Genomic DNA, 18,217 nt, shown 5'->3' with positions numbered 1-18,217 from the left:
CAAATACGTAAAACCTGCCATATGTTCCAACCACAGCTGCTTGGATCTTAACTAAAACTAAAATAACATCTTTTATTATCCTTGCACTGTCTCCCTGTGACATTCAGGACAGAATTCAAGAGGACAAATGGTTTACTGTATTTCCCAACTATACCAGTAACCTCCTTAACACCTAAAAGTTAGTTGAGGTCTTTGAACTCTGGCCTTCTTTCAGTTTCCAAACTTTTTTTTTCTGTTGCTCTAGGATTGTGGAATGATCTTTCAGCCCATGTTCGATCTTGCCAAGTCAGTCACCACTTTTAATCCTGCCTTAAAACCCTTTTTCACACTAGCTTTTGATTCTGTTCTATTGTGTTTTCATGTGCTTCAAACATTTTCTGTCAAAATCCTAAAGCGCCTTGAGATATTACATGAAAGGTAAAATCATATTGTCACATACAGAAAAAAGCAAACAGATCTCTACTTTATAAAATATATATTTCCATCTGAAGGACAAAAACACTATTAAACCTTCATTTTAAATGAACAAATATATACAAGAAAAAATAGTATGTTGGAAGAAGGACAACAGGAAAGGAAGATGAATATCATTCGATGTAGTCAAAGTCTTCTGGGATTCCAAAGTTTTTATCAAGGGATCTGTCCTCAAAACCAAACTTCCTTTTGGCCCATGATTTGATAGAGAAGACATTGTCTGAGAAAAGAACACAGGTCAACAGGATGATTGCATTTTCAGACAGAAAATAAAATCTGAGGAGATCAATACTGAAATAAAGACTTCTATTAATAATGAAAAAACAATATAATTCAATTCAAAAAATAAAATCACAAAACAAAGCTGATTGTGGTTTAAAACAAAAAGAGTCCTTTAAGAAATGTTACATTTATAGACTTCTGTACTTTATAAAAATTGCTTACACATTTGTGCATTTGAATCTCAAAAACTTTTGCAAAAAGTGTTTTACTTTGTGTTAAAAGTTGGTGTGAAATGCATTTCTCCATAAGCATCATCTCTTGTAGAGCAATTTCAGGGAGACATTCACGGGAACTGAAGATATCATATGAAGAAAATAGTATGCTACAGTATTTCATAATATGATCATTATTACTTTTTTCTTTTCAGTCACTGATCAATAAAAAGTACGATAATTAAGTTCTAGATACATTCTGTAAAACATATAGGATTTGACCATTAATTAAACATAAAATTAAAAAATGGATACTTATATATTACTTTTATAAATTGCAGTGAGCGAGTTGGTTCATTCATGTGATCAGGATTTATGCATTTCACCATTAAAGTATAAATGCCTCATCGATCCAGAAGTAGTGCACCCTACAATGAGTTGCAAGTGCTAAATACAATTATCCACAAACTATGCCACAACAAAAGCGTAAACAAGGGAATAAATTAACAACTGACCAATTAACCATACTACAGTAGATATGTCAATATTTCAAAGATGACAACACAGTAAGGGTGCCACTTGCAAGAGTGGAACACAATTACGATGTTATTCAATGACTATAGTCTCATCTTCAGATAAGGTACATAGAAGTGATTTAAAAGCTCTGTACAGTATATCACCCTGTATACTGTAACATAAGATTTGGAATGTGAACACAGGCACTTCTAAAAGCTCAACACTACCAACACCTTGGCCCTAGGCTATAATGTCATCATACAAACTAGTCAGTCAGGTTCAGAGAAAATATTGTCAGCTTTACAATGCACACAGTGCTCTGCAGAGTGCTTTGTAAAGTATATACTCCAACTAAAGAAAATAATACAAGGCTCTTTGGGCCTCATGTTTTTAGTTACTGGCTATGGTTATTAAATAAAACAGACATTTCTCCAGTTTTTGTACATTACAATTTTTTTTTAGGTCTTAAAAGAAACCACTCATGCATATATGTTTTTATAAATACAAAATATATAAATGTCAGATATAGTTTTTGATGTCATTTTAACTAACAAATCAAAACTTACTTCAGTGACTTTAAGTACTAAATTACACCATTACAGAAAGAGCTGATCAAGAACATGTGATGAGGTGATTTTTGAAAATTAAGAAAAACACAGCAAAGAAACAATACAGTATATCTTGCTTATCAAGAGAACACCAGCGTTATTCCATCTGTACATTGGAGTCTGAACTACTGTAAGTCAGCACACTGTTGCTTGCCATTTACTTGCTGCCAGAAATTTCCAGCCAAGATCAATGGCTGATCTTGGGAGGTCCAAATTTGATGGTCTGGCCAGGAATGTCACTTACAGCAACATGATTACTGATCAAGTTCTGGTACCATACTTGCTGTCCTTCCCGTGACTTAATTCTCCTGTCACAAAATTCCAGCTGGACAACACACACCCTCATGCTGCTCCTGCAGCTGGTGGGTGATGCAGTTCAGTGGAGGATGAAGTGGTTCTACTCCTGTACTATACTTTGTAATCCTTTGGGAAGAATGGTGCTTCATACAGGTAAGAAATTAGACATATGAATGTTTTTTACATGGAGACTAATTTCTTTTGAAGTACTGTATAAAATATATTTCTGAAATAGCGAGGAAATTAGTCTCATCCAAAGATATTACTAAGATAGAAGGATAACCCAACACTGTAGAAGATGCGAATGAAAATCCAGACCAAATTCATAACTTGGCAAACACTTAGCAGGTGGTACTAAATGTAAAGAAATGCCTATTGCTGTTTTCAGGTTTCGAAAGCAAACTACACATACAAACACCACTGGTGCGATCTTGAATATACTATAGATGAGAAAGATGTAGATGTTTTAACTGACATCATATTCATATCCGAACTGATGTTCGAAAGAAAAAAAGGCTATATTAGCAATATAGTCAAAATGTAGAATTTAAATTCCACACTCGAAGAACATTATATTAAAATTGTATGGCACGAGTCAAAAGTACAATTTTGATAATCTACATGCAATAAAGACACTTCTGCTCATCAGTCAAAATAAGAGTGACCCGATACATTCCTGGGCTAGAAGGAATGTCCTAGACTAAGAGGCTGAAGTCAAACCTTACTAATCAGGACCAGAGAAGATTGCAATGGGCCTTTTTCAAAAGGAGTATTCAAAATCCTTAAGGGCAGTGAAAAAAATCAACCCAGCAGACATCTTCAGAACAAACACTAAACACAATGAGAACACAAGTGGAACCTACATGGAAGTGCATCTAAAACTGAAAACAGGACACTTACTTACACAAAGGTTGGTGGAAGTGTGAAACAAGATGACTAGCCATGATGTACAGGCTGACACCCTGGCTTCAACAGCTAAATTATATCCTTAAATCAATTACCTACTTAATCAACGGTACACACAAAAATAACGAAAAGGAAGTGAAAGAAAAAATACAGCACTTACTTTACATTTATTGATCTAGTTTACAGTAAAACTAAATTACACTTCAGAAGCTTTAGTGAAAAGTCCTTTAAGTGAGGTCTGAACACATCAGTCACCGAGTCTCTAAAGGATTTGGGCAATGAATACTGCAGGCATGATGCTGTCCACATATAAGGCTCTATTGTCCACTGTAGAGAGCATGATATTCAGCTGAGAAATAATGCCAGAATCACCAGATCTGAAGTTAAGAACTGAGCTATACTCATGCAATACATCCTTAAAATAATCTGGAGATAGACCATTTAGTGCTTAAACGTGAACATGTATATATGTATACTTAAGCTTTGTAACTGCTTCTTTGAAAAGAAGAAGACATTAAAAGAAATACATACATGAACTTGTTTTAGTTCATGTAGTGCATGCAAATTTGTAATCACTTGTATCTAGGATGTAGCCCAGATTTCTTTAACAGTGTTCTCTCTTTTGGCTGATTTAAAGTCATATCCTGCAACACTAAACAGGCAGGGCCAAACTCTAAGTCATTCACCAGCCATTTGAAAATTGAGAAAAGACTTAAGACACTTTTTAACATTTTCAATACATCACTTAGAGCTGCTAGAGAAATACAACCTGAAATAGAAACAGAACCTGATGCCAATAGATAAGATGAGAACACTGGCACATGACCTTATGGGATTGCTGAATGAAGGCCACTGTCAATTGGGCTCATTCACAGCAACATGTTCACACCAATTGTACATACAGAAACTCCTAAGAACTTTATTAAATAGCTACATATACAGTGTAAATATCTCACCAGGCTTTGAACTTGCATTGACTTGAAGATAAAAGGTGAAATGTTTTGCTTTTGATTTTGAGAAAGGTATAAAGCAGTTTAACATCAGTGTTTACTAAGTGGTTTAAATCCCATTTTAAACATCCAAGTATAATGGTACTGTATTTGTCAGTGCAGTGGGTGCTCCTCCCTCTTTGCCAGTGTAACCTGATACCTATAGATAAGATGAGAACACTGGCACAGTGATTAATGTAGGGTGGAGTCGTGATTTATACTACATGTTTCTATTTGTATTGTGACATTGCAGTGTCTTTGTAATTCTACTACAATAACAGAGAAGCTGGATCTTACAATATTTTTAAGCTGGCTCTAGTACGTGTTGTCACCGCTACAAGGACTCGTGGCATTATACTGGAATTAAATTTAAAGTTACCCTGTTCATGGCAATAATAGATTTTCACACTTATTTTTGACATTATAGATGAAATAACAAGTGACCAGGTTTTTAAGTTGTAGTCTTTACTGTACAAGCATAAATCTTGCAACTTCACTTAATTAACTTTAAAAAAAGTAAAATGTGCACCTCTGGTAAAAATAAAAAATAATGACCTATCATATCTTATTTTGTTGAATTAACTTATTGATCTGAAAAAAAAAGCTCTTTTAAATGTCATAATTCTGCGCCTTTATTCCCATTATACTGTATCTGTCTATTACAAAATAGTATATATGTTTACAGACATGTTTGAAAATATCCTAGACACTGTTCTACTCTTTTCATTTCCTGCTTTTACTTCTTCACACAGAATCCATCTTGTAGCGATCTTATACTAATTTCAGTAAGTATGCTTTAAGTTAATAGTTAATACTGACAGCCTTTTAGATTTATGATTGTGTGGAGCAGAGTTTTTAATAATGAAGAACACCTTACAATAAATTAGATGTGATTGACGACTGCAACTTAAGGAAATGTTAATGACAAGCTTAGTTTCTTTTCACCTAAACTAGGCTCTATTAACAAGTGTTAAATATGTTATAACAGTAGACAAAACTAGAAGCGGTTCCAAGTAAAGTGTTAAGGTTCTTAATACACGTGTATTGCAACTGTGTCTTGTCTCAGACTTTTGCACAGCACTCTATACACTGTAACTCTTTTAACATCTCTTATGATGATACTGAAACATGAATGGCAAAACAGCTGCCAAATCTAAACAAAGTCTACCACAACCATTAAAAGAAGACCTTTCTCTACTAGATCCTGCACTATCTCTAGACAGTTCATAATTGCACACATTTTGCTGCTGAACCCACCTGTCCACCGGTTGGCTGCATCCTTTGCAATTTTGTTGGATTGCCCTGGAAAACAAAGAAGTAGATTTCAATATAATATTGCACAGAAAAACACTTGGGAAATTCATGATCCATTTAAAGATTTTTATGCTTTTCAGTAAGGAAAGTGTTACACAGACTAAAATAACAGAATATTAGATCCACCTCACTTTACTATGAGACACCTGGGTTAAAACATACATTTGAGAAAATGGGTGTGCAGTCTGTTACCAAAATTGACATAGCTTGTAAATAGCTACTTTAACATCTATGCAAAATAATGAATTACCCTTAGTAGCTGAGTTCAAACACAAATTTTCCAATTGAATCACATAAGACATGACAAGACCAGGCTAAAAGTAGATTATCATTTGCAAATGTCCATGCAAAAACCTCCTTTTATTGAACAAAGTGAGCTTACGTACACTTGGCAACATTACAGAGTAGATGAAGCAAATGAACAGTAACAACTCGCTGATGTCATTGTTCTTTGGAATCAAAAAAGGCCTGTTAAGGATTTCTTTCCTTACTATTTTAAACTGAGAAAGGAAAGCAATTATTTTATCTGGCACCAGCTCTAGGCATCACTGAAAACGTAAATGTGAAAGGGCTACCAATTTAAAACAACTAAAACAGCCTGGCCTCTTATGGTTTCTTATATAGTTATGCTATTCAAGGACATTTGGATCTAAAAAAAGTGCTATAAGTTGTTTATTATTTGAGTTTCACTTCATAGATGTTTAATTGATTAACCTACAGTTCATGTTTTAAAGTATTTTGTCCATACAAAATGGAAAAAAGACTATGTAATGTCCTGATGTGAGTTTATTCCCCTCTTTTTAGTATTATTTCATCTTATACTGCAATTTGGAATTTTTCAGTGTCAGAAAACATTCATTATACATCCTTGTTATCATATTATATAACCACATAATAGATACAGATCTGAGGGAAATTGCACATATCTTACAAAGACCTGCTTGAGTCGATGAAATCTCCATACATTTCTTTCTGATACTGGCACTTCTGGTAGAATCTTATGTTACTGTTAGGCTGCCAAGTACGGACTTGCTGTGTGTAGCTGGAAATAGACACAAACCTAAAACTGCCTTCCATCAGCCTGTAATGGAGCCAAAAAACATTTCTATTTGTATGTTTGCATTTTCGTCTAATGCAAAATATTTTTTAAAATGTATCTTAATAAATTCAATGAAATCTTAATAAAAGAGGTGCAGCCCTCGAAGGCATATCTTTAGCTCTCTAAATGCAATTTTAACAACCACAAGCTGTCCAAACCATTATTCATTCACAGTGTCACAGATTTGATCTTTTCTTGTTTGTATAAACAACATGTCATTTAATGCATATTCCAATTTCTATCCATCTACAGGCCCCTTGTTCTTCAGCATATCACAGTGTGAAAAACAAAAATCCTTAAACCTAAAACTCTGAACAAGGACAAGTTCTATAATGAGGGAAGCCTTTAAATTTAATTAAAGAAACACTGCTAGAGAATGGAACATCATACTGACAAACTACTCATTAGAAAGTTTGTATAATAGTAAACAGGAGGAGCTCACAAACAGTAGAAAATAATGGCTGGCACTTTAAATTCTACACTAGATAATGCCTCTTGGTCAGTGTTTTTCATCCTTATTCACAGCACACTTCCATAAATATTGAAAAATTGCGGCACACCACTGCCTCCCCATTCACGTCACCATCCCAAGCACAAGACTAATAATATAAACAAAACTTATTTCAATGGTTATTCTGAGTTTGTGACTTACTCTTGAGGAATTGTTGACAGTATAAAACTAGGAGCTCTCTCTCAACTGCTGTCGAACACTCTGTGTTTGCATCAAACTTGAAAAAAGTATTTGGCACCACATGCAATTCCCACACGAACTGTCTACAGAGCAATGCCTGTCAGATGTCTACATACTGAATGTGTAACATAACACCTGGGAACTCCACAAAACTGATATACAGCAAATATTTATAAACTAATTTATTCATCTTTTATTTTTCTCATTTTTAGCTCTTACAAAACTCCAATGCATACCCATTAATGTCTAAAAGCACACCAGTTGAGAACCACTGCATTATGTTATCTTACCAATGCCACTTATTTACTCTTATGAACCTTAAGATACTTATTTAGGGGATTTATTTTCTTCTCTTCTTAGTAAATTTGACCTTGCGACTTGCATACCAAGCCTGTTATTCAGGATTTGAAGGAGCCTGTTTATTCTTTTTTCTCTGAAAGCAAGTGAAGCTCTGTGGCAAGCCAGGACAAGCCATATCATAAGTCAATAAAATATCACAGGAGTAAAGACATGCGCAGTAAACCACAAGAATTTGTGGATAACTTTTTTTGCAAATTATGCAATGGAATACTATAGAGTTGCAACAACCAGAGTCAAAATAAGCATCTACTTATTATGTTTTAGCTATTACATTCATCATTTGCCAACGTGATTATGTCACATGTTCAACAGATGCATGTTGGATGATGTATTTAAGTCAGACACCTTTATTCAAGTGATCAATACCATTTTGTCAACCATGCATTTGAACACAATCATTACAATAGAATGGTCCAGACTAGTAGAAGACATGTTGCATATGAAACACATTAAATCTGTAAAGCAACTGCCAGATCAGTTATAGCCATTTTCTGATGTATGAGGCTGATATGAACATTTACACAACAAATTCCACAAATGCTTAACCGGTTAAGATGCAGCAGGACTGTGGGCCCATGCACACTGGTGATTTCTGATTCATGCAGGAAGTCTTCTAACACACTGTGGGAGGACAGGTACAATTAGACAATTAATGCAAGTACATTAATGGTCCAGTTGCCATAACAGCCATCAAAGAAAATGGGCCTCAAAGAACCAAACACACAATTACAGTATGTTACCATTGTCAAAGAGCTTGAAGTTCCTTTTGTGTTTGCTCCCTCATTAACCTGCTCCACCCAACGAACTATGGGGAGCTTCACGTTAGTTTGTATTATGCTGATGTCTTGAAATGGTTGATGGATGGTGATGAATGCACTAATGATAAGATGGGGTTTACAAATACTAATCACAGTTAATACAGGGCTGTGGACCATGGCATCACTACATTGCGATTACTATTAGCAAACCTGTGTGCATATTATGCATACATCACCTTTGCTGGCATGAACTCACAAGCATACACTCCTTACCATTAATGTGCAGACACTCTGATCTTTCACAACCAGGAGGTAAGGGGAAGTGCAAATTGCAGTTGTGAGCTACAAATAAATCACACCTCATCAAACTCACTTCAAATAGGCTAATTGGTTAGTGCTGTATAATTCATTATTAGGGCTGAAAATATGCATACTTCTAAGAGTTTTAGAATATTTTGATAATCTCACTAATTATACAGGTTGTATTGTATATTGCACTTTTTAAATTTAATCATATTAATTTCAGCTCCTCAAATCGACTTTCCCAGGATCCACTCAAAGGAATTAATCTGCTTTTTTTCTTTGCATGATGCTACCCTTTGAATTTAAAAAAAGCCAGTTGACCAAAGCATGGCACTGTAAGTGAAATGACAAATCTGTAGCTAAACTGTTCACCACTGGGATAATCAAAGTCAGAGTCTCCAATCTTGCTCAAGACTGGGTGCTATAAAATTGACAAGGTATTTATTCATACAGTAACTCAGCAATTCATTTTCAAAGCTGTCATCTGCACACAGTGCTGCTAGTGATGATATAATCTCTAGCTTTAGAGAGATTCTATTTAAAATTCAGCCAATGACAAGCCAGAATGTTACACATTTACTTGCATGTTTTAGACTGCTGTCTGTCTTTAGGTACATTATGGTCCTCATTAGTAATCAGCACTACGTGCTGAAATAATGTACTTAAGAAAATGTATTTTCAGGGAGACTATTAAGTAAGTGGCCAACTGCTATCTGTTGATTTAATAATGAAAAAGAGACAGCTCTACATAGTTCTTACAGAAAAAAACAAAAGGAAAACACTGCAACGTGTACACAAAAGTACATTTTATAAAGCACTAAGATTCTAAATAGCCATTTACAAATTGCAACAAGCATCAACCATCAAGAACATTGCTATTTATAAGGATACAACTTCCGTAACCAACATTATTCAGTAGTTTGTTGTAAATGTGTTTGCACTTATTCTGTGGTTTAATCAATCAGAAAATAAATGCAAATTACTGCAGGATGGTTTTATCAATGTTTTTGAGTAATCCTGAGTATTAATGATTTAGTAATATTATGTTTGATGATGGTGCATAGCTCATAAAACAGATAAAATTATTATTGTATGTTTTTCAGTTCACAAGTGTAACAAAACTGAATTTTACAGGCATACAAGTTCAAAAAAGATCAGCTCAAAATCAGTTTTTTAAAATCAATTTTTATCTACTGGAAAACAATCAAAAGAAACTCAATGCAATTTCTATATAAGTTTGTAGAAAAATAAAGCATACAGATTTTAGATACAGATTAAATATTTTTAGCATTATTTTGGTTAACGGATTATTCATGATTGGTTGCGATATATTTGAGTGGATTTGACTAACGCTCTGCAATTAGTTACCTCATTGTGTGTTTAACTTCTTGACTGTCAGGCTTCATAACATTAAGAAAGCAAAATAAAGAAATAAACTAAAATGTTCTGCTTGTCAAGTTAACTTTGTAGCATTTGTATGCTGGAGGTTAGACTCTGTCAACACACTGTTGCTCACCATTTGGGCTGTTCACAGCCAGCAATTTCCAACCTGAACCATATAGCCAGACAATGACAGGTCACGATCTGGGAGACCACAAGTCACCATTTCCCAAGACCTGATCATTTTTGCAGTCCGCTCCACTGCATAAGAAAGGCCACAACCCTGCCTTTTATCAACACTGAACAGTCATTGCAGAGCAGATGACAATATAGGGGACCAGTACTCACAATGTTCATTGATGCAACAGAATGAGGTAGTGGGTGAGCAACAGCTCAGGTAGACTTGCCAGCATTGGAGTCCTCTGAACCGTTTTTTTTTCTTGTAGACCTCCATGATGGATGCCAGTGAGAAAGGCACTGACATACAGAACAATACCTCACCTGTTGCGTCTAACAGAACAATCACTGGGGAGGTCCAGCTGCGATGGTGTGGACAGGAGTGTTTATGTGCTACAGAACCCTTTTTGTTGTAATTGATGGCAATCAGACTGCATGGCACTAGATGACTACTCCAAGACTTCACCTGCTGTCATACACGAGGGCTCATGCTTGTGCTTGTGTAACAATGCCTTTCCCCCCCGCGAGATGAGTATGTGGCAATTCCCACAAGTCTGCATCTGTAACCTGCTGCAAAGCATATATCCAGATATATGACTTGCATTGCTTCCGAAAGGGGCCAAACACACTATTAAACTGTGACTGTTATAGCAGACCCTCTGGTTAGAATAATGAACTTACTTATGTTGTCTTTTTAACAAAATGTGAATGCACCTGCTCTATTAAAGATAGTGGTCTTCCCGATTGTAACCTGAATTTGTGGCATTTCTTTTGCTCAGCATCAAAAGTCTTTTTTTCTTGAGCCATTGTTAAAGCTTTAGAAACAACTGTAAAATCCTAGAAAAAGAACATAAGCTGTTACCTATAAATCATGGCCAGAGGAATTCCTGAAAAGCTTTGCAATAATTATTCCTTATTATTGGGAAAACAGACAAAAGCTGGCATGCTGCTTAGAGGAACAATATCAGAACAGTACAGGACTGGCCTAAACTTTCCAGTAGGAGCACAGATCAGCAAGTCTTCGTCAGAAAATAAGAGATGATCACAGCAGTGCCAAAAACTTCATCTTAGAATAGTCAACGCCCAAACATCTACTGTAGATTTACCACAGGATCAGAGGCTTAAACATCCTCTTGCTAAATATAACAGAATTGCTCTACACTGACTCACAGAGTTCACCCAGGATAAAGCAGGATGTAAAGCTTCTAGTACATTTTATCAGGCTATTCAGATTTACCTATAATCACACAACTGTACGTGTTGGTGAAATTTGCTAATGCATAAAATGCTGGCAACAGGACATGCAAGTTTAATGGTCAGACTGGATCACAGGAACATCAGGGACAAAACAGAATATGGGAACAATAACAGTGGAAATTACTGTTTATATGTAAATGTACAATCTAGAAAGACAAGTTAGGCTCACATCTGTTCTGAAATGGCAGGTGTCTCAATGCTTCTGCTAGGAGGTGAACCGACTGTTCAGAATGTATTGGCTTTTCAGAATATAAGGAACGTATCTGTTCAACATGCTTACTCTTCATGGTGTAACATCTTTAAAACTTATTTTCTCTGTATTGTTTAACGGAATGTCATGCATTCATACTGTTTCACCCTTTTGACTTTGGTATTTTAAGGAAACCTCAGAGCTGGACCAGTATAGATGTCAAATGAAACTTAAAAAATGTTTCCTCAAATAAATATTCCCATCACTAATGGTCAGTCAGGGATGCACTAATAGTGAGGTCAGCAGGGGATGCTATTTAGAAATTAGTCATACTTTAACATTTTATAGACTCAACTCTGGTTCTGAAATCTGCAGTTACTTTATAACAACTGACGACAGCCACTACACAGATCCTACAGTACATCTCAGATAGAATAAGTGAGAAAGAATCAACACTGATATGCTTCTGCCACTACCTGCCATTAGAACAGTCAGCTACTGCAGATGTTGGCAAAGAGATTTATTCTCCTCCTGAAATAAGATAACAGCTCAGTCTGAAATATAAAGTACATTTTAACACTAACTTTTAGATCTTATTCAATTCAATTAAGATATTAAGCTAATTAACGACACGCGTGTTACATTCCAGGAATTGGTGGTAGAGCACAGGACAGGTGCAAGCTGTAAACTGTATAGATATAACTAGTTGTAGCCATTTCAAAGTAATAGGCAGTAGAGAGTAGTGAGCAGCACTGTAATCCCTATGCTCTGTCCACTGAGGACAGAGGTTATGGCGCAATAACAGGAAAGGAACATGTTTTAACAACATTGTCCCCACAGCTTTCTATAATTGCTTACATCAGCATCTGTGAAGAAAAAAGCACTGCATATACAGTAATTATGGAAGAAATCAGTAACATCACATACATTAGGAAATACAGTCACTTGATAGAAAACTGTCTTTGATCCCAGTAAAGAAAGCATTGGAAAACCTAAATACCATTAGGAAGGCAAGCAAAACTTAAAAGAGTACATGCTAAAAAATTTTGATAATGATGCAAATTCCTTGTATTTATACAGTAGCTCTTTTTATTCAAAAAAATACCAGCGCACTTCACATATAGGAGGGGACTTACTTCATCCTCCACAGAAGTACAGGACACACCTGTGTGACATGCAGCAGCTATCGTGTGCCAGCGGATCAGGCAGACCAGGGGTGGGCAGTCCTATTCCTGGAGGGCTGGTACTGTATCTCTGTAGGTTTTCAAGGTCTCCTTAATGTGGCAATACCTAAAGAGCTTGCATAAAGTCGTTCAGGTTAACACATAACCTGCTGGTTTAACTTATTAAGAGATGAACTGAGATGAACTAAAATGAAAACCCACAGACACACCAGCCCTCCAAGACAGGGAGAATTGAAAATTGACTCACCAGAGGAATTAAGGGGGTTAGTTGGCCAGTCTGTAAAAGCCCCGAGTGGAATTTGTCCAGGACACTGGGGTTAACATCTCTAGTCATTTAAGTGCCATGGAATCTTTAAGGACCCCACAGTTTAGCGTAGTGTAAACTACTCCTGTTTAGTATTATTTTTCAATTGCAATATAAAACAACAGAAAAAATGCATTTGGAGTATTAACGCACAAAACAACGACAGTTAGTTTTCCATGCTCAGCAGCAGCAAATAAATGTTCCTGTTTCCAGATCTGTCAGTTTGGTGTCTTTAATTAGGGCTAAACTTCAGATAATGCATAGTGTGATGCAAATTCAAATCAAGAGGTTTTTAGAAAACATAAACCTTTTAGCAAATAAAAGGAAACAATTCAATCTAAATTCAGTGATGTTTCTGTAAATGTTAAAACAAAGCTTTTGTTCTTATATAATTTATGTTTTGTGCCCTAATTTATGTATTGCTGCCTGTCCTTGTGCAAAACTGAATGTTACGGTTTTAACTCTCAAGTTTTTAAATTGGCTGTTACTACCAAGGTTAATGTCATGTTCTCACTAGAATTACCATTTAGATAATTGTAAATCCCAAGCCATTAAACATTATTGACTGTAGATATCATTACAGTTACAGTTTATTAACCAAACAGTACACTATGTTAAAACATTGGAAAAATTATCGCATTACTTTATTTGTTTTGGGACTTGACATCTTCTTGCACTCCTATGTTTTCATCTAAGATTCTTTTGACCTTGGAGTAAGGTAGTGTTGATTTTTCCCCCCTAAATGGAAATTCTGTTTATAATCAAGTTATACTGGCTGACTTTACAAATACCAAAACAATTTCTGTCAAACAGTATTATTTAATGTGAGGCAACAATACTGGCTTTGGCTTTTGGGCTTTCAATAAAATAAATGTAGAACAATTACATATCTAGTATGTCTTTAGGGACAGACTGGAAATCTCTGCTGAGCACTACCGCATGGTGCAGAAAGCACTCTCAGCACTACAGTACGTCATGAAACTCTTTTGACACCAACCACCCCTTTTCCTTAACAGTATTAAGGACCTTTGACATTTTGTTGGTGATACTTCTGACCCTGTGCCAAGATTTGAAGCATGCCGGAAACATCACAAAGTTATCTTTCTTCCATGTGTAACAGTGCTAAGACCTTTGCTCTGTTTATTTGATGCCAGTATACTGATACATCTTTCACTCATTAGAATTCGGTTTCTGTAACTTTTTAGGGCATCTTCTAAGGTACTACATACAAGTAGGTTATAGCTTGTGTGTTACTTAAAGTACTCTGCATCAGCACACAACTCCCATCCTCCACAAAGAACACTGGCAGTTAAATGTAGTGCAGGCCCTGACACATTAGAATCTGAATGGTCTACATCTATTACTTTCAGGGCTTATTGCATGAGTATAGCCCAGCTCCTAATCTGAGCCAATTCTTTATCTGCTGAAGACCAGTCTCTATTCAATGATTGACCGAGCCCTCTCAAGTGCAGCATTACGTCTATGGAAATCATTAACAAAGCCATTCGAGACTCTGCAACTGCTGACACTAACAAAACTCACTTAAGATCTATCTTTTCACTTTTAATGAATAATCTAATTTTACTCTTGGTTTTAGTAACTCAGTTTGCTGTACTTTTTTTCCCTTTTTCCTTCCGTTGTGTATTATATGTACGCAGCACTTTTCTTGAAAAGCACTTCTAAATAAAATTGTATTATTATTGATCATCATGTTCTGGGGCTGAATTTGTAATGATTAATACGTATTAAGATGTTTAACGGCTGGGTAGGGCTCTTCAAGTGACATCATCCTCAGGAAAACTGAGCACAGCAACCTAGCTTCTTTCCAACATTAGTGTAAAACTTCCCTACTCAAAAAACTATACTGTTAGTCTAAGATGCTGTAGGCTTCTGTGCAGGAAAACTGACAAATATGACAGCTCTGTATGTTTCAGCATAAAAATGTCACAGATAATGTCAGTTATTTAAATTCGTAACATATATGTATGGAAGACTCTAACAAAAAACAAAATGCAAGATGTTTAGTGTGCAGAAAAAGATCCAAATCAAATTTTTGTATCAAAGGCAAACTACTACAGGAAAATGAAACATAACCACAGCACCATAGAATTACGTGATTAAAATTCCATGAAGACACAGTAAAAGAGGATAAACTGTGAGTCAGTTATTAACCTCCTTTCTTCCATGTCTTTTAAAAGCTTATGATCCCATTTGTCAACTGATTTTTGCTTCTGCAATAGCTAATGTGTATTAGAATAACTCATCTCCAAATGCACTACTTCTTCTGAGTAAAGTTAGCGTTGGTATACATTTTAAATATCAATTAACTAGAAATTCACTGGGCCATCTAAAAGCCTCTGCTGAAAGACGGTTAGGGTTTATATAGTTGGCAATGTACATTGCTCTAAAAACTGATGATTATTTTGTGTCCATAAACTAGGAGGCATCATATTTAGCTTGATAAAATCCATTAGCTCTTCAGCCTCGTGAGCTCTACAAGAGATTGACCTGATAAGCCCTTTCCTTCCTGGAATCCATTGATCTAACAAGACAGTTTCAGATATGCTGCTTTTGATAATTCTTTCACTGCTACACAAGGGGTTTTTCTTGTCATATTTATATACAGTATGTATAAAATGAGAGTGATACTTTTTGGCCAAGTCTATATTACAGACTCTGCAGACAATCAAAATCTGCACGATAGGGGATCATGCAGATTAAGAGAGGACTGGTCATTTTATCATGTTCATACAGCTGAAGTCACCAATGTGACGGTTATTCACTAGAACAGAATTGTAGAGCACGAGTGGTTAAAAGGACTTTTAAAAGCAAGGAGGTTACATCTAGATGTACAGTACTTCAGAGTGTATGTCGAGAGCCTACAGAGATCACTGGGAAGTTCTGCTGGTTGGTGTCTATGTTAGGTTCAATACAATCATGTTTTACTCACGGATTTCATCTACCACCTCAGGGTCACATTCCCTGTATTTTTCTACTTCGGTTTTCAGTTGATCCCTCTGCTCTCTCAATGCCTGCAGTTTCTGCAACAGTGCAGCTCGCTCTTCCTATGAACAAAAATAGGAATCTCAGTAAATAATTCTCCTTGTTTGTTAAGAACTACAACATTTTTAAGAGGTTTTAAAATATTTACAATCAGCCTGACCATTTTTCTTCTTACACTTGTTACTTTCATGTTCTATGTTGTTCTTGGTCTCCTGGGATCCACACCAGCATTCCCTTGGTCCAGTGAATGGTTAATGCAATGGGTGACTGGTTCGTGCTATTTTCGACCATTTTCCCTTCATATTGTTAAATACTTTTATTTGTGCTTGACGTTATTAGTTTATTTTTGTGCCTCTTTACCTTATTACAAGTCCTCATCTTTGTGCTTTTTTTCATACCAGTTTTATGCTGAGGTCCAGGTTTTACATAAGTTACTATAGGCAGCACGTCTGACAATGCCTTTGTCCCCGGACAGCAAACTCCACTTTAAAATCAGAAAATCTTACACTCCTTTTCTGTTCTTCTATTTTAGAAATTTGCCTTGAGTCAGCTGTCCCACATATATGCATTTTTAGCCTAGTGTGAGATCATCTTGGTTTGTAGATGGCTTTAGTGCAAATATAATTAAGCCACTAATGGATTTTTGGTGGTTAAGACCAATTTTTTTTAAAACTTCCAAAACTAGCAATGTGGCTGTAAAGAGTGTTTGGATCACTGTATGGATTTCCTTTTGAAATATTTTCCAACTATTACTTTCTTACTTTGTCATAGAACTCATTGATGCTGTTTTATTGAAATGGTGATTAATGGTAATTTGGTGAAATGGTAATTTGAGAGCTTCTGCATCAACAGTAAACACTATAACAACGCAGAAGTTAGAAGTTTGAATCCAGTGTTTGAATCCAATTCAAGTAGTTAAACTCACTTATAAACCTTGATTTTCTTTTGCTTCAGCAGAATCCAATTTTACATTGCAGTCTAAAAGCAGGCATTATTTTAATTCCTGTACTGCATATTAACATCAAAATAACAAACATCATAACAATCAAGTTTCCAAATTGTATTTTATATTACAATTCGATATAAAGTACTGTATGAAGTCCTGTGAGCGCAGATACTGTTCTGCCTTGCAGCTCCAGGATCCTGGGTTTGATTCCTGCTTCAAAGGATTTCCCCACATTTGGCTTGTCTCCCAGTCCAGACAAGCAGGTTAGATGCATTATCCCCTAGCCTTGAGGAGCAGGAGTGGATCCCCCTCCCCAGATAATCTGCCAAGCCTTGATGTATTAGGTCTGCAACAAGCACTGACCCTGTTTGGGCAGGAAAAGCTAAAGAAGAATCAGACATAGTGACTATCTTATCTTAATATTTATTGATTAATTCCTTATAACTTATAAACTTATATAGAGCTTTTCTGGACACTCCACTCAAAGCTTTGTATACATAATGGATAATTGTTTTTATTTGGTACAGATTCATCAGAAAACCTAGAATATATACCAATGACTGCGAACGGAGCAGGAATCAATTACAAATGTCTATCGGATAGTTCTCTAAACACACATTTAAAGTGTTTTTCAAAGAGATAAGATGGTGTGTTGTTTTTAATTTCAGAAATATAAAATGATTGGACAGCAAACTCACTGGCAAATTCAAATTCAAGCAGTTCACTCAATTCTTCACAATCAGAGAAATTAGGTAGAAATCTAATTGATGTTTCATTCTTGTGCAAAGCACAATATTACTGCAGCTTTGCTTCCATCACCTGCTATGTGTTTTACACAGTCTGACCAATATACAGTATTTGTCAGTACATCTGCTTTTTCATTCCATAGAGACAACTGATAAGCCCTCATACCCAGATGCTTTCCTATTTTTTCAGATGCAATTTTAATAAAAACATGCAGACACAAATGAATGTAATCATCGATTAAACTTTCGCAAAATGATTCTAGTTTTCAGTTTTAATCAAA

The 18,217-nt window shown here is 35.7% G+C and overlaps 1 protein-coding gene across 1 annotated transcript in view; it reads right to left on the bottom strand.

Moving 5' to 3' along the window:
* Nucleotides 1-532: 532 nt before the first annotated feature.
* The window catches only part of mnd1 (meiotic nuclear divisions 1 homolog (S. cerevisiae)), a 31,022-nt gene continuing 13,337 nt past the window's right edge, over nt 533-18,217 (bottom strand). The window contains exons 6-8 of the mRNA XM_088912636.1: nt 16,192-16,306; nt 5,482-5,526; nt 533-694 (exon numbers count right to left, since the gene is read on the bottom strand). Coding sequence (XP_088768762.1) covers nt 588-694; nt 5,482-5,526; nt 16,192-16,306 — 267 coding nt within the window. The 3' untranslated portion in view covers nt 533-587. The remainder of the gene's footprint in view (nt 695-5,481; nt 5,527-16,191; nt 16,307-18,217) is intronic.

This window comes from Atractosteus spatula, chromosome 1 (genome assembly GCF_055471065.1).
Source record: "Atractosteus spatula isolate fAtrSpa1 chromosome 1, fAtrSpa1.hap1, whole genome shotgun sequence".
Taxonomy (NCBI): domain Eukaryota; kingdom Metazoa; phylum Chordata; class Actinopteri; order Semionotiformes; family Lepisosteidae; genus Atractosteus; species Atractosteus spatula.
This window is presented reverse-complemented; position numbering and strand designations above follow the sequence as displayed.